Here is a 26,963-nt window from a genome sequence, read left to right as displayed (position 1 = left end):
CCAAGTTCCTCTTTAAATTCAGGTAAACACATATTTATATTGCTAGTGAAGGACATTCATGTAGTCAAATTCAAGCAAGGTGAAAGAGGCACAGGGCTCCAGACCCAATGCGACAAATAAAATAGCTACAATAATTTAAAATGCATTCAAAATTAGCAACACTTTCATCAGATATCATCATTTCATTAGAGTTCCTAAATGCAACAAGGAACAAACAAATTACTTATGAACCAGTTCATTTTAATACGCCAGTAAAAAGTATTAATGAAAAAGCATTATGCTTGTGACTTCAGACTTAGTATAATAATAAATACTATATACTATAATGTATAATATGTAAATATACACTTACAGTGTGCTGAAATACTACTGAAAATTCATGATCCTAACCTTCACCTCCTTGCTGAAATATCAGTTGGCCAGACAGCGATTCATCTTTTCTGTATCATTTAAATACTGATGTCTGGGAACTAGAGGTTTGACAGTGGTGAAGTATTTTTTACTTTAGTCAAGTACATGTTTCAAGTGTCTGTACTTTATCAGTGTTTTTCTCTGGAAAACTTTTACTTCACACCATTCCAAATCATAATGTCGTACTTTTTACTGCACTACATTTCATAAATAAAAGTCCATGGTCTAATTTTTTTTTGTTTTTGTTTTTTTACCTTTGATACTTAAGAACATTAGAAGTTGTGTACTTTCTTGCTTGTACTCAAGTAAAACTTTTAATTGCTTTTACTTGAGAAAAAAAAGAAAGTACTAGATTTCCAATGTAATTAAGTATTAAATGAAATTCAATATGAAACATAGTGCAGTAAAAAGTACGACATTATGCTTTGGAATGTTGTGAAGTAAAAGTTTTCCAAAGAAAAACACTCTGATAAAGTACAGACACTTTTAAAAATTTACTTAAGCAGAGTAAAAATACTTCACTACTGTCTGCCTCTGCTGTGCACAATTTAAGTAGCCAAATTCCATTAAAATGACCAACTGTTTGTCTAAAATGTGTTTTCTTTACCTTGTCCATTGTCAGTGTGTGGCAAAGCACGTTTCAACACAAGGATAGTGGGGGGACTGAATGCACCTGCTGGGGCTTGGCCATGGCAGGTCAGCCTTCATAGGAGCGGGAGACATTTTTGTGGTGGATCCCTCATCAACAATCAATGGGTTCTGACAGCAGCTCACTGCTTTAACAGGTAATTATAATAAACCAACCCTTGCAATTATTTAAAAAACAAACATTCATTCAATTGATGTGGAGAATGCTTTAAACTTCCTTTTCTATCATATTCCAGTGTTTCGACATCTGGCCTAATTGTGTACCTGGGCCGACAGACTCAGGAAGGAACAAATGCAGATGAGGTGTCCATAGGTGTCTCTAGGATCATAAAACACCCAAACTACGATAGCAGCACTAACGATAACGACATCACTCTTCTGCAACTGGCTTCACCAGTGAATTTTACTGACTTTATCAGTCCGGTCTGTCTGGCTTCCTCAAACAGTGTGTTCTTCAACCGAACCTCCAGCTGGGTCACAGGATGGGGAACGATTCATTCAAGCAGTACGTATTTAATTTAACTAACCTCGATGAGAGTCACAGGATACTGTATTATCGCAATAGTTGACGTATATTTTATCATTTTATGTGTTTCTCAGCTCCCCTGCCTTCACCGCAAACTCTACAGGAAGTGGATGTGCCTATTGTTGGAAACAGGCAGTGTAAGTGTCTTTATAGTGTCTCAACAATCACAGACAACATGATATGTGCTGGACTATTGGAAGGGGGCAAAGACTCCTGTCAGGTAACAACTCCAATACTTCTGTTTGTGTTACTTCATATAGTTTTAATGTGCTGCTGATATTGCAATTGCGACAGACCACTCCATTGGAGGTATAGCCTCGCAAACCTTCACCGTTCCTCCATCAAGGGTAGTGAGGGGGGAAAGCTATTCGGGCAGTTTCTGGCAGCGAAAGGTGCCGTCCACTACCTGGTAAGCTCTCCATGCACTTCGGGAAAGAAAGGCACTGGGGCGGTGAGCTTAGAACCAGTGCCGGAGCACACAGGGGAATGACCGCGGCAACACTGAACAGTGAACTGAAACAGTGAAGCACTCACTTTTTCGCCCTCTAACCAGCCGTCAACAACACAGAAAATTGATGCTGTTAAAACAGCAGTTGAGAGCTCAAAGCTCGCGATCACCGCTGCACTCGCACTGCACTGGGAGAGTCTTCATAGAAGAACACCGACACACACGCTCGTTGTAAACAACAGCACTCTTCAGAGACATCGAAGTCGATCGGCTCCGAAGCGAAAGACAAGTGGTGCGTGCATCCGCTTCCGTGTTTATACCCGAGCTGCGGGGCGGAGCGCGAGATGCAATTCACACACGCCAATGTACATTGGCTCATTTGAACAATACTCGAAGATGACAGGCTCCCTAAACGTGATCTCAATCAGTCGTAACGTACGACCACGTCGAACGTGAGCGACTGAAAGGAAACTTCCCTGCACAGTCAATGACTTAGTATATTGTATTTTATATTAGTTTTGCAAGCAGAAATGTAATATATATATATATATATATATATATATATATATATATATATATATATTGTTTGTACTGTGATGAAGAAGACGTGAGATTGTTTTATAGACCAGGGCTTTTGAAACTTTTTAATGCCAATGACCCCCAAATATTATGATCCCCTTCCAAAGGCAGCCAAACATTTTTATATTTTCATAAAAGACCCAAGTATACTGTGTGAGAAACTGTGTGGTATAAAGGCAATATTTTGTTTGCAAAATTAAATAATTGGTTTTTATACAGCTAGGTGAAATTAACTCATAACTGAAAATTGCAACTGAACAATGAAGAAGTTTACAGATGAACAGATAAGGACGATCCCCCATTCCTTAAATATAAATACAGCTATATATACAGTATATTCATACAATACTATAATACCACATAATATGTGAGAAAAAGTGTGATTTTGTTGTTGGCAAAAATAAATAATTGGCTTTTATATTGTTAGTTTACTAAAGCTAATGCAAAATTTGAAAAATATCATCTGGAAAATATTGTATTAAGCTTTTTTACTTACATTTTGTAAAATCTTTTCCCCCCTCATTTTCCTCTCACTAGAATATTCTTTACTTTTTTGTTTGAAAACCCCTGGTATAGACATACGTGTGTGTGGTCATTGTCTTGTTGTAGTTTTCATGTGACAAGTCTTCCAACCATAACAGTATAATTTTCAATGACGAGTGTTGATCCTCCATAAAAAGAGAAGCACTAAAATCTTCAGGACATTTCCTAACATAAGACTGACTTGACGCTTTAAACATGCAATAACAAGGATGTCATCTTCCCATTATTCCTTCATATTATATATAACAGCTGTGAACTACAACTGGAATAGATGTGTAGAACAGATTACTTGGCATGTCACTAACCTGTTCTTCATCCTACAGGGTGACTCTGGAGGTCCTATGGTCAGCAAACAGGGTTCGGTCTGGATCCAGTCTGGAGTTGTGAGCTTTGGCATAGGTTGTGCTGAACCCAACTTACCTGGTGTGTATGCCAGAGTTTCTAAGTACCAGAACTGGATCAATGAGCATATCACCACCAACCAGCCAGGCTTCATTACGTTCACCTCCAATGGTACTGACAGTGACCTGAGCACCAGCTGTACTGATGTGCCTGCCATTACGACAACTACTGCCCCTCCAACTACAACTGTCCCAAGTGAGGTTCCTTCAAGTTATAAGATCCTGAATAAAACATGCATACATTGTTCACTTGGCAACTTGTCCAAGGACTTTTGTGGATTAAAAGTGTACTTGATTTCAAAGTGTTTTTACTTAAAGGGGAACTTGGAAACTCTAGCCATTTCTTCGCTGATTTTCAATTTTGTTGTCGCATGTTTTCTCAGTGAGCTCCCCCTAAAGCTCTGGGGCGTATATTTCACAACATTGTCGTAAAAACAAAACTGACTTGCGGCACCCTCCTCCCCCTTTCTACCGCTGCTCATGTGCATTTGTTATTATCGGAGCCGGCCAAAGTTATCGTGTGGAGCTATGTCTACACAGGTGTGTAATACATCATACACAGTATCATAGAACATTGACATGTACATTTTGTATTGTGTTATCAACCATAAGCCGTAACAGGGGGTGGGCAGATGGAGCTAGCAAACATTGCCACTTATTCTTATCTTCCTCTCCCTCACCTCCTCCGCCGAGAACTGTCTCTTTGGACTTTTCGCTGGAACATCTGAAGAGTGATCCATCGTCACTTGTTCTTATAGCTAGCCGGCGTGGCTAACCGGTATTGGGGGGGCGTGTGTGTTTATGTCGAATTGCCGTAAAGCAGTTCATGTTTCTCACTCGTTCCCGCTTCTCACGAGACTTCCTATTTCCAACTAACCTGGACGTTAGTCCCCATGTTGCAAGGTTGGTATTCCGCCTGGGAACGCTGGGGGGAGCGGGGAAAGTCACCATTCTCACCAGAACAGGTTATTTAACCATCCAAATGATTTCTAAACGGTTTTATTAAGTTGAAATAGTTGCCAAGTTCCCCTTTAAATTCAGGTAAACACATATTTATATTGCTAGTGAAGGACATTCATGTAGTCATATTCAAGCAAGGTGAAAGAGGCACAGGGCTCCAGACCCAATGCGACAAATAAAATAGCTACAATAATTTAAAATGCATTCAAAATTAGCAACACTTTCATCAGATATCATCATTTCATTAGAGTTCCTAAATGCAACAATGTACAAACAAATTACTTATGAACCAGTTCATTTTAATACGCCAGTAAAAAGTATTAATGAAAAAGCATTATGCTTATGACTTCAGACTTAGTATAATAATAAATACTATATACTATAATGTATAATATGTAAATATACATTTACGGTGTGCTGAAATACTACTGAAAATTCATGATCCTAACCTTCAACCCCTTTCTGAAATATCAGTTGGCCAGACAGCGATTCATCTTTTCTGTATCATTTAAATACTGATGTCTGGGAACTAGAGGTTTGACAGTGGTGAAGTATTTTTTACTTTAGTCAAGTACATTTTTCAAGTGTCTGTACTTTATCAGTGTTTTTCTCTGGAAAACTTTTACTTCACACCATTCCAAATCATAATGTCGTACTTTTTACTGCACTACATTTCATAAATAAAAGTCCATGGTCTATTTTTTTTTTTTTTTTTTACCTTTGATACTTAAGAACATTAGAAGTTGTGTACTTTCTTGCTTGTACTCAAGTAAAACTTTCATTTGCTTTTACTTGAGAAAAAAAAGAAAGACCTAGATTTCCAATGTAATTAAGTATTAAGGGACTGTTCGTTTTTTATTTAAGGGGCCACCGGAGGAGTTTTGAGATCTGTTGTCAAAAAAGACATGACCCTCCCTTCCGCCAGCAATAAATTTTTCTATGACCCTCCAAAATGATTGTGAAAAAAGGCATGACCCTCCCTGATAATTTATTTATTAGCCTACTTCTGTACTGGTTTGCGCTTGGCAAAGATGTTCAGATAGCCATTGTTTGTTTTTGTTTTTTTTACAACCATAAACTCTTGCTTTCTCATCTTACTAGGGCTGTAACGATAGACCAAACCTACGATTCGGTTCGTATCACGATTTTTGAATTTAGATTAGAAAAAAATCATATTTTCGGTGCTGATGCGGTGTGACTCGTTCAACATGGGTGGCGCTGCCAACAAAGCATCTAAAAGCTGTCACAAAGAACCGGCAAAAGTAATGATTATTAATATGTCAAATATAGCAAGGAGACATTTTAATTGTTTATTAATAAACAAGTGTTTTCTGTGTCGACTGCAAAGATGAAGTTGACGATGCGTCGCGAACTTCTCAGAACGCGCCAGAGAGAAATGCACATTTCATAAGCAGAAAGCAGTCTGTTTTCCTTCGTTTTGAATTGTTCTGTTTAAAAGTAGACATTTCAAGCTTTCTATATATTTCTCAGGTCTGTGAGGCAAGTAGCATAGCCTACCTTACGCTGAGTCTCGGTTCATTTGGGAGATAAGAGTCCAGTTCTCTCGCCCGCGCCTCCGTGTCATGATTATCTATTTTCTACTATATTTACTTCTTATTTATTAAATCCAGATGAAACATTGATTAAAATTAAGATACAATTAATAAAAAAACTAAATTCACTTTAAAGAAAGGCTTTGTGCTTTCTGTTTGAGGTCTCTGTGAAATTTTTAAAGTCGCTTTCAGAGCAGTCATGTCCGTAATGGAGAACTGTCACGCCCGTAACATTGTTTTGTTTTTGTTTTTTTTGTTTTGTTTTTTCACATAAATGCGAACACGAAAAATAAAATAAAAATAATATTTTATGTTCTGTGGAGGCCGGTCTTTATTCATCCGGTGGGTATATATCTTTTGGTTTGCACAGATTACTAAAAAATATTTTGACACCTAAAAGTTAAAGATTTTTTGTGTCACGTCACATGTGTATTTCCCTCATATTATAAAACGCATGTGTAGACTGATATTTTTCTAATGTCTTGACTCCTTTCAGACGTTTCAAAATATTGGTATTAAATGCATTTTCTGAGAATTTATATTTCAAGTTTTGACTGCAAATGTCACGTCCATAACACTGGAAGTGCCCAATTTTAACGAATTTATCCTCAACTAGTTTTTGTGGTGTAGGTCTACGTATTTTATTATGTTAACTTAAGTAATACTAATAGTAATTTAAATAGGCTATGTGGTAGCCCTACATCTTACACATCGTGGAAACAAAATAAGAATGGAAACTAAAATATAGTAGTATCGCGTACATTCAGCATACATTCTATCAGCTGCAGTTCTGGCGCCTCAGTCCCAATACTGTAAAACTCGATGTACATATTCACATCACATGTTAATGCAGCGGTAGAGTTACACTCACAGGACACTGTGCACTTATTCGCAATCACAAAAGTTCATTATTTGCTCGTGCTTTAAAGCTTTGCCGGGTAAACAATTCATTGGCATTCTGTTCTGACATGATGCACTTTTTCTAAGCGCGAACTGAAGTGCGCGCGCACTGTCAAACAGCGCCAAACTGGATTTTTGTTGGGTCAGACCCATCTGATATCGAAGGGGGGCTGATAACGCGAGATCAACATGGAGCTAAATGGAAAAAAATAGCACCAAACAAGCCACTTTGAAATGTTGCTGTTTTCATGAATATAAAAGTTGGGTGACCCTCCCCTAGACTAAAAAAAGTTGGATGACCCTCCCCTCAACATAGAATAAAAAGACATGACCCTCCCCTATTTTCCTCCGGTGGCCCCTTCCATAAATACCGAACGGTCCCTAATTGAAATTCAATATGAAACATAGTGCAGTAAAAAAGTATGACATTATGCTTTGGAATGTTGTGAAGTAAAAGTTTTCCAAAGAAAAACACTCTGATAAAGTACAGACACTTTTAAAAATTTACTTAAGCAGAGTAAAAATACTTCACTACTGTCTGCCTCTGCTGTGCACAATTTAAGTAGCCAAATTCCTTTAAAAATGACCAACTGTTTGTCTAAAATTTGTTTTCTTTACCTTGTCCATTGTCAGTGTGTGGCAAAGCACGTTTCAACACAAGGATAGTGGGGGGACTGAATGCACCTGCTGGGGCTTGGCCATGGCAGGTCAGCCTTCATAGGAGCGGGAGACATTTTTGTGGTGGATCCCTCATCAACAATCAATGGGTTCTGACAGCAGCTCACTGCTTTAACAGGTAATTATAATAAACCAACCCTTGCAATTATTTAAAAAACAAACATTCATTCAATTGATGTGGAGAATGCTTAAAACTTCCTTTTCTATCATATTCCAGTGTTTCAACCTCTGGCCTAATTGTGTACCTGGGCCGACAGACTCAGGAAGGAACAAATGCAGATGAGGTGTCCATAGGTGTCTCTAGGATCATAAAACACCCAAACTACGATAGCAGCACTAACGATAACGACATCACTCTTCTGCAACTGGCTTCACCAGTGAATTTTACTGACTTTATCAGTCCGGTCTGTCTGGCTTCCTCAAACAGTGTGTTCTTCAACCGAACCTCCAGCTGGGTCACAGGATGGGGAACGATTCATTCAAGCAGTACGTATTTAATTTAACTAACCTCGATGAGAGTCACAGGATACTGTACTATCGCAATAGTTGACGTATATTTTATCATTTTATGTGTTTCTCAGCTCCCCTGCCTTCACCGCAAACTCTACAGGAAGTGGATGTGCCTATTGTTGGAAACAGGCAGTGTAAGTGTCTTTATAGTGTCTCAACAATCACAGACAACATGATATGTGCTGGACTATTGGAAGGGGGCAAAGACTCCTGTCAGGTAACAACTCCTATACTTCTGTTTGTGTTACTTCATATAGTTTTAATGTGCTGCTGATATTGCATTTGCGACAGACCACTCCATTGGAGGTATAGCCTCGCAACCCTTCACCGTTCCTCCGTCAAGGGTAGTGAGGGGGGAAAGCTATTCGGGCAGTTTCTGGCAGAGAAAGGTGCCGTCCACTACCTGGTAAGCTCTCCATGCACTTCGGGAAAGAAAGACACTGGGGCGGTGAGCTGAGAACCAGTGCCGGAGCACACAGGGGAATGACCGCGGCAACACTGAACAGTGAACTGAAACAGTGAAGCACTCACTTTTTCGCCCTCTAACCAGCCGTCAACAACACAGAAAATTGATGCTGTTAAAACAGCAGTTGAGAGCTCAAAGCTCGCGATCACCGCTGCACTCACACTGCACTGGGAGAGTCTTCACAGAAGAACACCGACACACTCGCTCGTTGTAAACAACAGCACTCTTCAGAGACATCGAAGTCGATCGGCTCTGAAGCGAAAGACAAGTGGTGCGTGCATCCGCTTCCGTGTTTATACCCGAGCTGCGGGGCGGAGCGCGAGATGCAATTCACGCACGCCAATGTACATTGGCTCATTTTAACAATACTCGATAACGATAACAGGCTCCCTAAGCGTATCGTATCAGTCGTAACGTACGACCACGTCGAACGTGAGCGACTGAAAGGAAACTTCCCTGCACAGTCAATGACTTAGTATATTGTATTTGATATTAGTTTTGCAAGCAGAAATGTAATATATATATATATATATATATATATATATATTGTTTGTGCTGTGATGAAGAAGACGTGAGATTGTTTTATAGACCAGAGCTTTTGAAACTTTTTAATGCCAATGGCCCCCAAATATTATGATCCCCTTCCAAAGGCAGCCAAACATTTTTATATTTTCATAAAAGACCCAAGTATACTGTGTGAGAAACGTCTCAGGTTACGACTGTAACCTATGTTCCCTGAGAACAGGGAACGAGACACTGCGTCGAATGACGCTTTGGGGAACGCCTCAGGCGTGACAGGTGTCTGAAATCACTATCAAATCACGGCAATCATAATGACCGGCGACAGCCCGTGAATCATTAACGTGAATGATTAACGTGCGACCTGCAAATATAAAAGGGCACCTTGCAAACATGACAAACACCTTATCGTCTGAAGGGACTGTTTGGTAGGCAGGCCCCGAGGCATGGCAAGGAGACGCAGTGTCTCGTTCCCTGTTCTCAGGGAACATAGGTTACAGTCGTAACCTGAGACGTTCCCTTTCGAAAGGGAACTCGCACTGCGTCGAATGACGCTTTTGGGAACGATATACCAACGCCACCATGCTAAGGGGAGTGCCTGCCAGGCGGCAGTGACAACTGTCAGAACCAGCAAATTCAAATGAAACGCTAGAACCACTCACCCTCAGGTCACACTAGGCTGTCAGTGACAGCACTCCCTACGGTCATAGCCCAAGCTATATGATACCACAGAAAACCTCCATAAACATAGTTTAGTGAAAGGTCTACCTGGGCCTGCTCCAGGGCCTAGGAGCACAACTTCAATCTTAGAAGGGGTCCTATCTAGGGAATGTGGCTAGGGAACCCAAGGGAACCTCAGCCAGTCACTATTCAGGGGAACGTCCCACCTGAAATGCCACCAGGCAGGCCTGACCTGGTGTCACAACATAAGACACTACAGTCTGGCCACTTCCTGTCTTTCTGAAGACAGAGCCTCTGGACACTCGCCTTTAGGAAGGCATCCAACCCGAAGAACTGCGAAGCAGGCAGTGAACCACTCGGCCCGGATCTCAGAGACGGGATATCCTGGAGAGTATGACTCAGCATAGTGCTTAACAAACTCGATCCCTGGATCGACCCAGTGTTTGTGTTTCAAAACACTGAGGAGGCCTGTGAGGGCCTAAGGACTGATCTATCTGGGAGGCCTCAAGAGAGGCCTACGACCGACTGACCAGACTCAGGAGACCACATACTCATAATGACCCTCAGAGAGGGGAGCATAAAATCTACCTGATAGGCAACCAGGCTGTAGCATGATAAAGAGGTTCCAGGAGGGAACCCGTAGCAGAGAATAAAAAACTTGGGTCGAGCCAGGGCACAAGCTCACCTGCGGCAGCTGTCTGATAAGGACTGCTAAACTGATAGTAAGCGGCCACTAGCTTACAAAACCCAGCATCACTGTGAAACTACTCTCAGGGAGACCTGGAGAGGCCTACTACCTGACAGCCACAGTATGTGGGAGCTCACCTACAAAGAGGCCTGGTGAGGCCTACTATCTGATAACCAGATAACCACCCTAAGTGGAAGCTTAACGTAAGTTGGAACTCAACTTCAGGGAGGCCTGGTGAGGCCTGCAACCTGATAACACCATACCTGGAAACTACAGTGTGTGGGAGCTCGTTCTACTATCTGACAGCCAAGACATGAGGGAGCTCAACTTCAGGGAGGCCTGGTGAGGCCTACAAGCTCATAGTTCAACAACGGGAATTCAATTCCAGGGAGGCCTGTGGGGCCTGCCACCTAGTAACCACAGTATGTGGGAATAAACCCTCAGGGAGACCACCTTCAGGGAGGCCTGAAGAGGCCTACTACCTGAAAACAGTCTAACAGCTGGAAACTAAGAGCCCTAAATCTGGGTGCTTACAGTCCCAGGGCGGCCTGCTAAGGCCTGCCAGACTGGGCTACATGGTGACTACTGCTGGGGACTCGCCTAACAGGGAGGCCTGGTCGGGCCTACTAGCTGATAGCGAGTCTATTCTGCTACTTTAACGAACACTGCTGGAAGCATACCAAATTAAAAAAACTTATCTATAGTTTTTTTCCCTAATGTATGTTCCACAATGTTGGGACCCACCTCCGAGGAGGCCTGTTAAGGCCTACTACTCGGCAGCGAGCCTTCCGCCAGAACTACCAGGGCCAACCAACAAAGGTGAGCTGGCCTAGGAGCCCTTTTGGGGGCTACCCGGTCAAGGAGGCCTGCTGGGGCCTACTACCTAACCATGCAGCATTCGTGGCATAAAACTGTTACTACAGCGCTTACAGCATCCTGGTACCTAATCACATTGCCAAAGGCAGTGTACTCAGCAAAAAGCAATACCCTTACAGCAGGGGAGTACAACATACGCCACTCTGCCTAGTGGAGGCCCCACTTTAAGGGCCTACCTACTATATGCATGGGCGTCAGCTCATGGCAATGCTCTGGCTTCAAGGGAGCGGAGTTCAAAAAGACCGGAATGAAATGCAGTTAGAACTCCCTGCTCAACCGGAGCCATCGTGGTGTGAGGTAGAAAAAACAGAGCTGAGAATGGAATACTCAAAACTACCCTGAGTTAGCGGGGGAGTAAACCATATGCCCCTGAAAAATCAGACAGGCAGCGGGCCTGCAAATGGCTCCAAAGGGTGACAGGGATTTGTCCTGTGCCCAGCCTAGGGGAGCGGGGGCTTGCCTACAAGCCAACCAACTTTCACCCCTCGTTCGAGCAGTTCAGCTCAACGGGCTGAGTGGAGCCAGCTCTAGAGGCCTAACCACAAGTAGCTCTGTTCGGCATGGTCTGGCAAACTATCACATCGCAGAGCGAAAGACAGCCTAACCCTGCCTGAAGGATCATACCTCAACTACCACCCTGCATTACTCTATCACCCCTGAATGCAGTGAAAGGGGCGGGTCTTGGCCAACAACTCCCATTTAAGGGAGGAGGCTGAAATAAAGGGGAGGAAGCCTAACACCTGTATGAGTGCGGCAGATATACTTAGCAGAACGCCTCCAATACCCCTAGCATAGCCTAGTCCAGCTACAGAGGCGGCCCGGGTGAGGGCCGACCTACAAGCATAGATCTACCTGAGGGCTCGGAGGAGCCACAGCCTACTAGATTGAGAGGCTGTGAAACACTCAACCTACTGAAACCATAGAGCTCAGGGGAGCGAAGTACTCAGGATACCACTGTCACAAACCGATAGGTAGGACATAAGATCTATCTGAAGCGCCAGCGTCAGTCTAAACCTAAAGCAAAAAAACTCTTTTTTTTTTTTTTTTTTTAGGAAGACCAACTACTCTACCCCTGGGTGGCTAAAAGCCCTGAGGCTAAAATAGAAATGAGTGGTGGCCCACCACGCATATACAATATTATGACAGGAAGGCCATCACCTACTCAGCATGGGAGCCAAAACTTTTTTTGAGCTTCTCCCTAAATCGTTCTAGCCACAAGCTGGGGGGAGGCTTCAGGGCCCTGAAGTCCAATACCTTACCTCATTGCTCCTCTAGGAATGACCCCCTAGGTCTATACAGGGAACAAGGTCTGTAGAGAAATACAAATCAGTGTTAGTATACACACAGACATTTTTAAAAACCAACCAGTTCACCTGCGGCGTGCGGAGTGAAGACTCGCCAGAGAGTTCTTTATGAACCTGTGGTCCATCACTTTACATGCCTGAAAGAGGCGCTCTCACCAACCAAGCCGAGGCGGGCCATCAGAACTTTGTTCTCATCATAGGCCCAGCCCCAGGCCTGGTGTAAGAAACGCCTGGGGAGTCGGGAAAAAGAGGAGAGGCTGGGATAGTAACCGCCCTCCGGGAGATGATCCATCACTAACGCTGTGAGCGTTTGTACTGGATCACCTCCCTTAGATCCTTCTTTTTCCTGCGGGAGTCACGCCTCCTCTGTGACCTGCTCCTACATGGAGGGGGTGCACGAGAGGCGACACTAGCTCTCTAGCCCCGTCTACGGCCCTCAGGTCGTGAAGGGCCAGGCTCTCCCGCCTGTCTGGGCTCGGACCCGGATCTCAGCGGTATACAGGTCCTAAATGCCGCTGAGCGCGCCTTCGCCTCCCTGAACTTTCCGACCACCGCCTCCACAGAGGTGCCAAAAAGTTCAGAGGGCGAAACCGGTGCATCAAGGAGAAAGGCCTTCTCTTTCTCCCCGATGCCAGCCAGGTTCAACCACAGATGCCTCTCCGTGGCCACCATTGCCGCCATCGAACGACCGATCGCAGCGGCAGTATGTTTAGTGGCCCGGAGAGCAAGATCTGTGGTGCGGCGCAGCTCAGCCACCGCCTCAGGGGACAGCCCTGCCCCCTGGTCGAGATCCCCCAGCAGGTCGGCCTGGTACGCCTGCAACACCGCCATAGTGTGCAGGGCAGCACCGGCCTGACCCGCTGCCGTGTATGCTCTGCCATTCAGACGCGCTGTGGTCTTGAGCGGTCTGGATGGCAGGGCTGGAGCACTCAGCGTCGACGCCCGCCCAGACACGAGATGGTTCGCAAACGTCTCGTCAATGGGCGGCATCGACACATACCCATACTCGCCGATCCCTTCAACATCAGCGAAACTAGCCCGCTGATGTCGGTGGATCCGAGCAGAGTATGGGTTCTTCCATGCCCTCTCGATCTCTGTATGGAGATCGGGAAGAAATGGAAGGCTCGCCTGAGCTGGTGGTCTATGGCCGGGGAGAAATCGATCGCCCAGCCTGCCACGAACAACTTCTCCCCTAACGCGCCGCCATGGCAGTTGCAACCTGTCAGTGGCGCGTTCCATTACATCCAGCAGCTCAGCATACACGGGGCAGGGTGGCTGAGAGGGTTCAGGGTCCACCTGAATGACCTCCTCATCATCCATCACCTGCCCGTCCTGAAGAGCATCTGTTGCAGGAATAGTCGGAGAAAAATCCTCTTCGTCATCCACCTGCAACTCACCCTCGTCATCCGCCGAATCATCTGAGAGGTTAACACCCCTCTCAAGGCGATCGGCGAGATCCCTCTGGGAACCCCATGACGCGAGTCGCCGCTCTGCCTCAGCGCGAGCGGGACCTGAGCCACGAGGTACAGATGGTGAGCCCTCCTCACTCGAGAAGAGGGCTAGACGAGAGCGGAGCGTTTTCAAAGCAAAACGCTCACAGTTTGCACAGACGGCTCCCTCAAGAGCCGCCTGTGCGTGCTCTTTGCCCAGACAGAGAACGCACAGTTCGTGTGTATCACCCGGCGTCAAATACCTTGGGCACGGATCTGCACACTTCCTGAAGCTTCCAGCCTTCTCCGTGCGTTTCATATTCTTTCTTTGCCGACTTTTTTCCAGCGATAATCAAACAGACAGTCCCTGAAGACGAAAAGATGTTTGTCATGTTTGCAAGGCGCCCTTTTATATTTGCAGGTCGCACGTTAATCATTCACGTTAATGATTCACGGGCTGTCGCCAGTCATTATGATTGCCGTGATTTGATAGTGATTTCAGACACCTGTCACGCCTGAGGCGTTCCCCAAAGCGTCATTCGACGCAGTGCGAGTTCCCTTTCGAAAGGGAACTGTGTGGTATAAAGGCAATATTTTGTTTGCAAAATTAAATAATTGGTTTTTATACAGCTAGGTGAAATTAACTCATAACTGAAAATTGCAACTGAAAAATTAAGAAGTTGATAAGGACGATCCCCCATTCCTTAAATATAAATACAGCTATATATACAGTATATTCATACAATACTATAATACCACATAATATGTGAGAAAAAGTATGATTTTGTAGTTGGCAAAAATAAATAATTGGCTTTTATATTGTTAGTTTACTAAAGCTAATGCAAAATTTGAAAAATATCATCTGGAAAATATTGTATTAAGCTTTTTTACTTACATTTTGTAAAATCTTTTTCCCCCTCATTTTCCTCTCACTTTCCCCCCTAAAATATTCTTTACTTTTTTGTTTGAAAACCCCTGGTATAGACACACGTGTGTGTGGTCATTGTCTTGTTGTAGTTTTCATGTGACAAGTCTTCCAACCATAACAGTATAATTTTCAATGACGAGTGTTGATCGTCCATAAAAAGAGAAGCACTAAAATCTTCAGGACATTTCCTAACATAAGACTGACTTGACGCTTTAAACATGCAATAACAAGGATGTCATCTTCCCATTATTCCTTCATATTATATATAACAGCTGTGAACTACAACTGGAATAGATGTGTAGAACAGATTACTTGGCATGTCACTAACCTGTTCTTCATCCTACAGGGTGACTCTGGAGGTCCTATGGTCAGCAAACAGGGTTCGGTCTGGATCCAGTCTGGAGTTGTGAGCTTTGGCATAGGTTGTGCTGAACCCAACTTACCTGGTGTGTATGCCAGAGTTTCTAAGTACCAGAACTGGATCAATGAGCATATCACCACCAACCAGCCAGGCTTCATTACGTTCACCTCCAATGGTACTGACAGTGACCTGAGCACCAGCTGTACTGATGTGCCTGCCATTACGACAACTACTGCCCCCCCAACTACAACTGTCCCAAGTGAGGTTCCTTCAAGTTATAAGATCCTGAATAAAACATGCATACATTGTTCACTTGGCAACTTGTCCAAGGACTTTTGTGGATTAAAAGTGTACTTGATTTCAAAGTGTTTTTACTTAAAGGGGAACTTGGTAACTCTAGCCATTTCTTCGCTGATTTTCAATTTTGTTGTTGCATGTTTTCTCAGTGAGTATCATAGAACATTGACATGTACATTTTGTATTGTGTTATCAACCATAAGCCGTAACAGGGGGTGGGCGGATGAAGTTAGCAAACATTGCCACTTATTCTTATCTTCCTCTCCCTCACCTCCTCCGCCGAGAACTGTCTCTTTGGTCTTTTCGCTGGAACATCTGAAGAGTGATCCATCGTCACTTGTTCTTATAGCTAGCCGGCGTGGCTAACCGGTATTGAGGGGGCGAGTGTGTTTATGTCGAATTGCCGTAAAGCAGTTCATGTTTCTCACTCGTTCCCGCTTCTCACGAAACTTCCTATTTCCAACTAACCTGGACGTTAGTCCCCATGTTGCAAGGTTGGTTTTCCGCCTGGGAACGCTGGGGGGAGTGGGGAAAGTCACCATTCTCACCAAAACAGGTTATTTAACCATCCAAATGATTTCTAAACGGTTTTATTAAGTTGAAATAGTTGCCAAGTTCCCCTTTAAATTCAGGTAAACACATATTTATATTGCTAGTGAAGGACATTCATGTAGTCATATTCAAGCAAGGTGAAAGAGGCACAGGGCTCCAGACCCAATGCGACAAATAAAATAGCTACAATAATTTAAAATGCATTCAAAATTAGCAACACTTTCATCAGATATCATCATTTCATTAGAGTTCCTAAATGCAACAATGAACAAACAAATTACTTATGAACCAGTTCATTTTAATACGCCAGTAAAAAGTATTAATGAAAAAGCATAATGCTTATGACTTCAGACTTAGTATAATAATAAATACTATATACTATAATGTATAATATGTATAATATACACTTACGGTGTGCTGAGATACTACTGAAAATTCATGATCCTAACCTTCACCTCCTTGCTGAAATATCAGCTGGCCAGACAGCGATTCATCTTTTCTGTATCATTTAAATACTGATGTCTGGGAACTAGAGGTTTGACAGTGGTGAAGTATTTTTTACTTTAGTCAAGTACATTTTTCAAGTGTCTGTACTTTATCAGTGTTTTTCTCTGGAAAACTTTTACTTCACACCATTCCAAATCATAATGTCGTACTTTTTACTGCACTACATTTCATAAATAAAAGTCCATGGTCTATTTTTTTTTTTTTTTTTTTTACCTTTGATACTTAAGAACATTAGAAGTTGTGTACTTTCTTGCTTGTACTCAAGTAAAACTTTAATTTGCTTTTACTTGAGAAAAAAAAGAAAGACCTAGATTTCCAATGTACTGTAATTAAGTATTAAATGAAATTCAATATGAAACATAGTGCAGTAAAAAGTATGACATTATGCTTTGGAATGTTGTGAAGTAAAAGTTTTCCAAAGAAAAACACTCTGATAAAGTACAGACACTTTTAAAACTTTACTTAAGCAGAGTAAAAATACTTCACTACTGTCTGCCTCTGCTGTGCACAATTTAAGTAGCCAAATTCCATTAAAAATGACCAACTGTTTGTCTAAAATGTGTTTTCTTTACCTTGTCCATTGTCAGTGTGTGGCAAAGCACGTTTCAACACAAGGATAGTGGGGGGACTGAATGCACCTGCTGGGGCTTGGCCATGGCAGGTCAGCCTTCATAGGAGCGGGAGACATTTTTGTGGTGGATCCCTCATCAACAATCAATGGGTTCTGACAGCAGCTCACTGCTTTAACAGGTAATTATAATAAACCAACCCTTGCAATTATTTAAAAAATAAAATCATTCAATTGATGTGGAGAATGCTTAAAACTTCCTTTTCTATCATATTCCAGTGTTTCAACCTCTGGCCTAATTGTGTACCTGGGCCGACAGACTCAGGAAGGAACAAATGCAGATGAGGTGTCCATAGGTGTCTCTAGGATCATAAAACACCCAAACTACGATAGCAGCACTAACGATAACGACATCACTCTTCTGCAACTGGCTTCGCCAGTGAATTTTACTGACTTTATCAGTCCGGTCTGTCTGGCTTCCTCAAACAGTGTGTTCTTCAACCGAACCTCCAGCTGGGTCACAGGATGGGGAACGATTCATTCAAGCAGTACGTATTTAATTTAACTAACCTCGATGAGAGTCACAGGATACTGTACTATCGCAATAGTTGACGTATATTTTATCATTTTATGTGTTTCTCAGCTCCCCTGCCTTCACCGCAAACTCTACAGGAAGTGGATGTGCCTATTGTTGGAAACAGGCAGTGTAAGTGTCTTTATAGTGTCTCAACAATCACAGACAACATGATATGTGCTGGACTATTGGAAGGGGGCAAAGACTCCTGTCAGGTAACAACTCCTATACTTCTGTTTGTGTTACTTCATATAGTTTTAATGTGCTGCTGATATTGCATTTGCGACAGACCACTCCATTGGAGGTATAGCCTCGCAACCCTTCACCGTTCCTCCGTCAAGGGTAGTGAGGGGGGAAAGCTATTCGGGCAGTTTCTGGCAGAGAAAGGTGCCGTCCACTACCTGGTAAGCTCTCCATGCACTTCGGGAAAGAAAGGCACTGGGGCGGTGAGCTGAGAACCAGTGCCGGAGCACACAGGGGAATGACCGCGGCAACACTGAACAGTGAACTGAAACAGTGAAGCACTCACTTTTTCGCCCTCTAACCAGCCGTCAACAACACAGAAAATTGATGCTGTTAAAACAGCAGTTGAGAGCTCAAAGCTCGCGATCACCGCTGCACTCACACTGCACTGGGAGAGTCTTCATAGAAGAACACCGACACACTCGCTCGTTGTAAACAACAGCACTCTTCAGAGACATCGAAGTCGATCGGCTCCGAAGCGAAAGACAAGTGGTGCGTGCATCCGCTTCCGTCTTTATACCCGAGCTGCGGGGCGGAGCGCGAGATGCAATTCACGCACGCCAATGTACATTGGCTCATTTGAACAATACTCGAAGATGACAGGCTCCCTAAGCGTGATCTCAATCAGTCGAAACGTACGACCACGTCGAACGTGACTCGTGAGCGACTAAAAGGGAACTTCCCTGCACAGTCAATGACTTAGTATATTATATTTTATATTAGTTTTACAAGCAGAAATGTAATATATATATATATATATTGTTTGTACTGTGATGAAGAAGACGTGAGATTGTTTTATAGACCAGGGCTTTTGAAACTTTTTAATGCCAATGGCCCCCAAATATTATGATCCCCTTCCAAAGGCAGCCAAACATTTTTATATTTTCATAAAAGACCCAAGTATACTGTGTGAGAAACTGTGTGGTATAAAGGCAATATTTTGTTTGCAAAATTAAATAATTGGTTTTTATACAGCTAGGTGAAATTAACTCATAACTGAAAATTGCAACTGAACAATGAAGAAGTTTACAGATGAACAGATAAGGACGATCCCCCATTCCTTAAATATAAATACAGCTATATGTACAGTATATTCATACAATACTATAATACCACATACTATGTGAGAAAAAGTGTGATTTTGTTGTTGGCAAAAATAAATAATTGGCTTTTATATTGTTAGTTTACTAAAGCTAATGCAAAATTTGAAAAATATTCTCTGGAAAATATTGTATTAAGTTTTTTTACTTACATTTTGTAAAATATTTCCCCCCCTCATTTTCCTCTCACTAGAATATTCTTTACTTTTTTGTTTGAAAACCCCTGGTATAGACACACGTGTGTGTGGTCATTGTCTTGTTGTAGTTTTCATGTGACAAGTCTTCCAACCATAAAAGTATTATTTTCAATGACGAGTGTTGATCCTCCATAAAAAGAGAAGCACTAAAATCTTCAGGACATTTCCTAACATAAGACTGACTTGACGCTTTAAACATGCAATAACAAGGATGTCATCTTCCCATTATTCCTTCATATTATATATAACAGCTGTGAACTACAACTGGAATAGATGTGTAGAACAGATTACTTGGCATGTCACTAACCTGTTCTTCATCCTACAGGGTGACTCTGGAGGTCCTATGGTCAGCAAACAGGGTTCGGTCTGGATCCAGTCTGGAGTTGTGAGCTTTGGCATAGGTTGTGCTGAACCCAACTTACCTGGTGTGTATGCCAGAGTTTCTAAGTACCAGAACTGGATCAATGAGCATATCACCACCAACCAGCCAGGCTTCATTACGTTCACCTCCAATGGTACTGACAGTGACCTGAGCACCAGCTGTACTGATGTGCCTGCCATTACGACAACTACTGCCCCTCCAACTACAACTGTCCCAAGTGAGGTTCCTTCAAGTTATAAGATCCTGAATAAAACATGCATACATTGTTCACTTGGCAACTTGTCCAAGGACTTTTGTGGATTAAAAGTGTACTTGATTTCAAAGTGTTTTTACTTAAAGGGGAACTTGGTAACTCTAGCCATTTCTTCGCTGATTTTCAATTTTGTTGTCGCATGTTTTCTCAGTGAGTATCATAGAACATTGACATGTACATTTTGTATTGTGTTATCAACCATAAGCCGTAACAGGGGGTGGGCGGATGAAGTTAGCAAACATTGCCACTTATTCTTATCTTCCTCTCCCTCACCTCCTCCGCCGAGAACTGTCTCTTTGGTCTTTTCGCTGGAACATCTGAAGAGTGATCCATCGTCACTTGTTCTTATAGCTAGCCGGCGTGGCTAACCGGTATTGAGGGGGCGTGTGTGTTTATGACGAATTGCCGTAAAGCAGTTCATGTTTCTCACTCGTTCCTGCTTCTCACGAGACTTCCTATTTCCAACTAACCTGGACGTTAGTCCCCATGTTGCAAGGTTGGTTTTCCGCCTGGGAACGCTGGGGGGAGCGGGGAAAGTCACCATTCTCACCAGAACAGGTTATTTAACCATCCAAATGATTTCTAAACGGTTTTATTAAGTTGAAATAGTTGCCAAGTTCCCCTTTAAATTCAGGTAAACACATATTTATATTGCTAGTGAAGGACATTCATGTAGTCATATTCAAGCAAGGTGAAAGAGGCACAGGGCTCCAGACCCAATGCGACAAATAAAATAGCTACAATAATTTAAAATGCATTCAAAATTAGCAACACTTTCATCAGATATCATCATTTCATTAGAGTTCCTAAATGCAACAATGAACAAACAAATTACTTATGAACCAGTTCATTTTAATACGCCAGTAAAAAGTATTAATGAAAAAGCATTATGCTTGTGACTTCAGACTTAGTATAATAATAATAAATACTATATGGGCCATTCTACAGAATTGGTGCAAACTGCTGTCCCTCATCCAAAAAACACATTTGAAAAGCATTTAATTATTAAAATCTTAGATGTTTACTAAGATCCTTCAATTATCTATTGAAACCCACAATAATATTTAAGATATCAGTAAGCTTTATATATATAAAATCATAATTTATGGGCTACTTTCAATTAGGAGGTGGCTGTCCCAAACCCTAACCCCTAAATTTCAACTTGTGAAAATGATATTGAATAATTTTTTGCAAATTTTTCCATTCTTGTTTTAAAAAAAATATATATATATATTTTTTTTTTAAATGAAGTTAAAAAAATATTTATTTTATATTTTATTTTTAAATCATGAAACTTTATCTAAAAAAAACATGTCCCGCATTTTCATGTCACTACCAAAACAGTGAATGTTGTAGTCCATTGGCTGAGACTGATTTTAACCACACTCCTACATTTTTGATCAGGAAATATTCCTGTGTCCCTCTCTCTCATGTGCTATATGGTGAGTAGATTGATCCCATCATTTTGAGGTAAATGTGTTCTAAAGTCTAAAAATCTGTGTGTAACTTTAAGGAATGTCACTACCAAACTCATTTTTTCTGCTATTGAGAAATTTTTTTGGGATGTTATTCCATAAAATTTAGTTGTTATATGTGTTCAACTGTTCTGACCAGTGATGGCTAACCATGTGCTGATTAGCATCTTCGAGCTAGGCTCAAAAGTTATCTAAAATTGTCACTACCAAAACAGTCACAACCGAAACATTTTCTTGAAGTTTCGGTTGTGACATTGTTTTGGTAGTGACAAAAGGGAACACATAATCCTTTATTTGGAGGAATAAACTACATTTTAGTACAGTTATGCAAATAATTACTACTGTAGTATGTTTTAGTAGTGTTTTAGTATGCAATATTCTGTTAAAATTCTGTAATGTGATGAGGTTACAATTACTTAAGGTTGCAGTCCATGATACTAGCTTAGGTGTAAGGTTGTTGTCAGTAATGTTAATTTCTATGATTAACTTGGCAAGGAGAATGACATAAAACACCAACATGCCTAAAAAAAATAGAAAAACTACAACAGAGAGACAGAGAGAATACAAACAAAGGTTGAGGGAAGACCCAGTGAAGTACGAGGAATACTTAAGGAAAGAAAATGAAAGAAATAAGAAACGAAGGGAAGAAGGAAAGTTGAAGAGTATCAGTGAATTATCTGACAGGGAGCAAAGACATGTCAGAAAAGCATGGAGGAAAAGACAGAAAAGACACAGGATGATGGTGAAAAGACAAAAAGAGATGGAGACATTTTGCAGGGCTTCCACACCACCTAGCACTTCCAGTGAGGGTGATCAGACACCAGTACACACACACACACACACACACACACACACACACACACACACACACACACACACACACACACACACACACAGACAGAGAGTTCAGTGGTTCTGGAGATTTATCTGAATGACTCATAAACAAAATGTTGAAAATGTGAAAATAAAACAAAGTGGTTCTGAGTCTACATTGTAAGTTGTTGTTTTTTTAGGAAGAAAAATCTATGAGCATACCTCTTCTCACTTGCACCTCAAGACCCAAAATATAGAATAGCTCTAGGTGTTCTTATAAGATATTTACTGTCAGATGTGTGTCTGCTATATGTACTGACTGCATATGTGCATCATAGTTATTTATTTATATTAACATAAAATGTGGACAGTCTGATTCAGCCATGGCAAACTAATTTTCACTACCAAAACATTACTGTCACTACCAAAAATGTGCAGTCACTACCGTAACATGGGATGTTTTGTCAAAAATAAAGTATATTGAATTATCAACTAAGATGTTATGATAGTGTTTGGTTCAATGCATATTAATACTAATGAATCCTTAACTTTGAAATCAGTACGATAAACTTTATGCCTTCTACAAAGAAAGATTGGGTTCAAAATACAACAAATCTCATAAATCACACTTAAAATATTATTAAAATTATAATCTTTATTGATTTAACCAGTAAAAATATTTTTTAAAAATAGAAAAAATATATATTTATAAGGTAGATGTAAACAAAATCTTAATAGGTCATTATAAGCCTTCTTAATAAATTATTTAATATTGTGTTTCGGTAGTGACAAATTTGGGGAGAAGGAAAATATTCCAGCATTTTCTGAAAATACAATATGAGAATTAACTGCACAATTACTAGAAAAGCATACCTTGGATATTATACAATTTGCATACATGCAAAATTTGTGGGAAAAAACAAAAAAATTTCAAGATGTTTCCAACTCTGACTTTGCACCAATTCTGTAGAATGGCCCATATACTATAATGTATAATATGTAAATATACACTTACGGTGTGCTGAAATACTACTGAAAATTCATGATCCTAACCTTCACCTCCTTGCTGAAATATCAGTTGGCCAGACAGCGATTCATCTTTTCTGTATCATTTAAATACTGATGTCTGGGAACTAGAGGTTTGACAGTGGTGAAGTATTTTTTACTTTAGTCAAGTACATTTTTCAAGTGTCTGTACTTTATCAGTGTTTTTCTCTGGAAACTTTTACTTCACACCATTCCAAATCATAATGTCGTACTTTTTACTGCACTACATTTCATAAATAAAAGTCCATGGTCAATTTGTTTTATTTTTTTATTTTTTTTACCTTTGATACTTAAGAACATTAGAAGTTGTGTACTTTCTTGCTTGTACTCAAGTAAAACTTTCAATTGCTTTTACTTGAGAAAAAAAAGAAAGTACTAGATTTCCAATGTAATTAAGTATTAAATGAAATTCAATATGAAACATAGTGCAGTAAAAAGTACGACATTATGCTTTGGAATGTTGTGAAGTAAAAGTTTTCCAAAGAAAAACACTCTGATAAAGTACAGACACTTTTAAAACTTTACTTAAGCAGAGTAAAAATACTTCACTACTGTCTGCCTCTGCTGTGCACAATTTAAGTAGCCAAATTCCATTAAAAATGACCAACTGTTTGTCTAAAATTTGTTTTCTTTACCTTGTCCATTGTCAGTGTGTGGCAAAGCACGTTTCAACACAAGGATAGTGGGGGGACTGAATGCACCTGCTGGGGCTTGGCCATGGCAGGTCAGCCTTCATAGGAGCGGGAGACATTTTTGTGGTGGATCCCTCATCAACAATCAATGGGTTCTGACAGCAGCTCACTGCTTTAACAGGTAATTATAATAAACCAACCCTTGCAATCATTTTTTTTAAAAAATCATTCAATTGATGTGGAGAATGCTTAAAACTTCCTTTTCTATCATATTCCAGTGTTTCAACCTCTGGCCTAATTGTGTACCTGGGCCGACAGACTCAGGAAGGAACAAATGCAGATGAGGTGTCCATAGGTGTCTCTAGGATCATAAAACACCCAAACTACGATAGCAGCACTAACGATAACGACATCACTCTTCTGCAACTGGCTTCACCAGTGAATTTTACTGACTTTATCAGTCCGGTCTGTCTGGCTTCCTCAAACAGTGTGTTCTTCAACCGAACCTCCAGCTGGGTCACAGGATGGGGAACGATTCATTCAAGCAGTACGTATTTAATTTAACTAACCTCGATGAGAGATACTGTACTATCGCAATAGTTGACGTATATTTTATCATTTTATGTGTTTCTCAGCTCCCCTGCCTTCACCGCAAACTCTACAGGAAGTGGATGTGCCTATTGTTGGAAACAGGCAGTGTAAGTGTCTTTATAGTGTCTCAACAATCACAGACAACATGATATGTGCTGGACTATTGGAAGGGGGCAAAGACTCCTGTCAGGTAACAACTCCAATACTTCTGTTTGTGTTACTTCATATAGTTTTAATGTGCTGCTGATATTGCATTTGCGACAGACCACTCCATTGGAGGTATAGCCTCGCAACCCTTCACTGTTCCTCCGTCAAGGGTAGTGAGGGGGGAAAGCTATTCGGGCAGTTTCTGGCAGAGAAAGGTGCCGTCCACTACCTGGTAAGCTCTCCATGCACTTCGGGAAAGAAAGGCACTGGGGCGGTGAGCTGAGAACCAGTGCCGGAGCACACAGGGGAATGACCGCGGCAACACTGAACAGTGAACTGAAACAGTGAAGCACTCACTTTTTCGCCCTCTAACCAGCCGTCAACAACACAGAAAATTGATGCTGTTAAAACAGCAGTTGAGAGCTCAAAGCTCGCGATCACCGCTGCACTCACACTGCACTGGGAGAGTCTTCATAGAAGAACACCGACACACTCGCTCGTTGTAAACAACAGCACTCTTCAGAGACATCGAAGTCGATCGGCTCCGAAGCGAAAGACAAGTGGTGCGTGCATCCGCTTCCGTCTTTATACCCGAGCTGCGGGGCGGAGCGCGAGATGCAATTCACGCACGCCAATGTACATTGGCTCATTTGAACAATACTCGAAGATGACAGGCTCCCTAAGCGTGATCTCAATCAGTCGTAACGTACGACCACGTCGAACGTGAGCGACTGAAAGGGAACTTCCCTGCACAGTCAATGACTTAGTATATTATATTTTATATTAGTTTTACAAGCAGAAATGTAATATATATATATATATTGTTTGTACTGTGATGAAGAAGACGTGAGATTGTTTTATAGACCAGGGCTTCTGAAACTTTTTAATGCCAATGACCCCCAAATATTATGATCCCCTTCCAAAGGCAGCCAAACATTTTTATATTTTCATAAAAGACCCAAGTATACTGTGTGAGAAACTGTGTGGTATAAAGGCAATATTTTGTTTGCAAAATTAAATAATTGTTTTTTATACAGCTAGGTGAAATTAACTCATAACTGAAAATTGCAACTGAACAATGAAGAAGTTTACAGATGAACAGATAAGGACGATCCCCCATTCCTTAAATATAAATACAGCTATATATACAGTATATTCATACAATACTATAATACCACATACTATGTGAGAAAAAGTGTGATTTTGTTGTTGGCAAAAATAAATAATTGGCTTTTATATTGTTAGTTTACTAAAGCTAATGCAAAATTTGAAAAATATTCTCTGGAAAATATTGTATTAAGTTTTTTTACTTACATTTTGTAAAATCTTTCCCCCCCTCATTTTCCTCTCACTAGAATATTCTTTACTTTTTTGTTTGAAAACCCCAGGTATAGACACACGTGTGTGTGGTCATTGTCTTGTTGTAGTTTTCATGTGACAAGTCTTTCAACCATAACAGTATAATTTTCAATGACGAGTGTTGATCGTCCATAAAAAGAGAAGCACTAAAATCTTCAGGACATTTCCTAACATAAGACTGACTTGACGCTTTAAACATGCAATAACAAGGATGCCATCTTCCCATTATTCCTTCATATTATATATAACAGCTGTGAACTACAACTGGAATAGATGTGTAGAACAGATTACTTGGCATGTCACTAACCTGTTCTTCATCCTACAGGGTGACTCTGGAGGTCCTATGGTCAGCAAACAGGGTTCGGTCTGGATCCAGTCTGGAGTTGTGAGCTTTGGCATAGGTTGTGCTGAACCCAACTTACCTGGTGTGTATGCCAGAGTTTCTAAGTACCAGAACTGGATCAATGAGCATATCACCACCAACCAGCCAGGCTTCATTACGTTCACCTCCAATGGTACTGACAGTGACCTGAGCACCAGCTGTACTGATGTGCCTGCCATTACGACAACTACTGCCCCTCCAACTACAACTGTCCCAAGTGAGGTTCCTTCAAGTTATAAGATCCTGAATAAAACATGCATACATTGTTCACTTGGCAACTTGTCCAAGGACTTTTGTGGATTAAAAGTGTACTTGATTTCAAAGTGTTTTTACTTAAATTCAGGTAAACACATATTTATATTGCTAGTGAAGGACATTCATGTAGTCATTTTCAAGCATGAAATAGGCACAGGGCTCCAGACCCAATAGCAACA

The 26,963-nt window shown here is 41.3% G+C and overlaps 2 protein-coding genes across 2 annotated transcripts in view; both read left to right on the top strand.

Annotated features, from left to right (window-relative positions):
* The window catches only part of mcrip1 (MAPK regulated corepressor interacting protein 1), a 362,891-nt gene that overhangs the window by 72,187 nt on the left and 263,741 nt on the right, over positions 1–26,963 (top strand). The window lies entirely within an intron of this gene.
* Positions 1–26,963, top strand: part of LOC307166337 (uncharacterized protein) — a gene marked incomplete at both ends in the record, with an annotated part of 60,468 nt that overhangs the window by 32,276 nt on the left and 1,229 nt on the right. Inside the window, 16 exons of the mRNA XM_079884636.1 lie at positions 1,034–1,196; positions 1,296–1,564; positions 1,660–1,805; positions 3,479–3,752; positions 7,603–7,765; positions 7,865–8,133; positions 8,229–8,374; positions 15,396–15,669; positions 17,354–17,516; positions 17,614–17,882; positions 17,978–18,123; positions 19,774–20,047; positions 24,069–24,231; positions 24,329–24,597; positions 24,686–24,831; positions 26,473–26,746. Coding sequence (XP_079740762.1) covers positions 1,034–1,196; positions 1,296–1,564; positions 1,660–1,805; positions 3,479–3,752; positions 7,603–7,765; positions 7,865–8,133; positions 8,229–8,374; positions 15,396–15,669; positions 17,354–17,516; positions 17,614–17,882; positions 17,978–18,123; positions 19,774–20,047; positions 24,069–24,231; positions 24,329–24,597; positions 24,686–24,831; positions 26,473–26,746 — 3,408 coding nt within the window. The remainder of the gene's footprint in view (positions 1–1,033; positions 1,197–1,295; positions 1,565–1,659; positions 1,806–3,478; positions 3,753–7,602; positions 7,766–7,864; positions 8,134–8,228; positions 8,375–15,395; positions 15,670–17,353; positions 17,517–17,613; positions 17,883–17,977; positions 18,124–19,773; positions 20,048–24,068; positions 24,232–24,328; positions 24,598–24,685; positions 24,832–26,472; positions 26,747–26,963) is intronic.

The sequence above is a fragment of the Squalius cephalus genome (genome assembly GCF_949319135.1).
Source record: "Squalius cephalus genome assembly, chromosome: 1".
Taxonomy (NCBI): domain Eukaryota; kingdom Metazoa; phylum Chordata; class Actinopteri; order Cypriniformes; family Leuciscidae; genus Squalius; species Squalius cephalus.
This window is presented reverse-complemented; position numbering and strand designations above follow the sequence as displayed.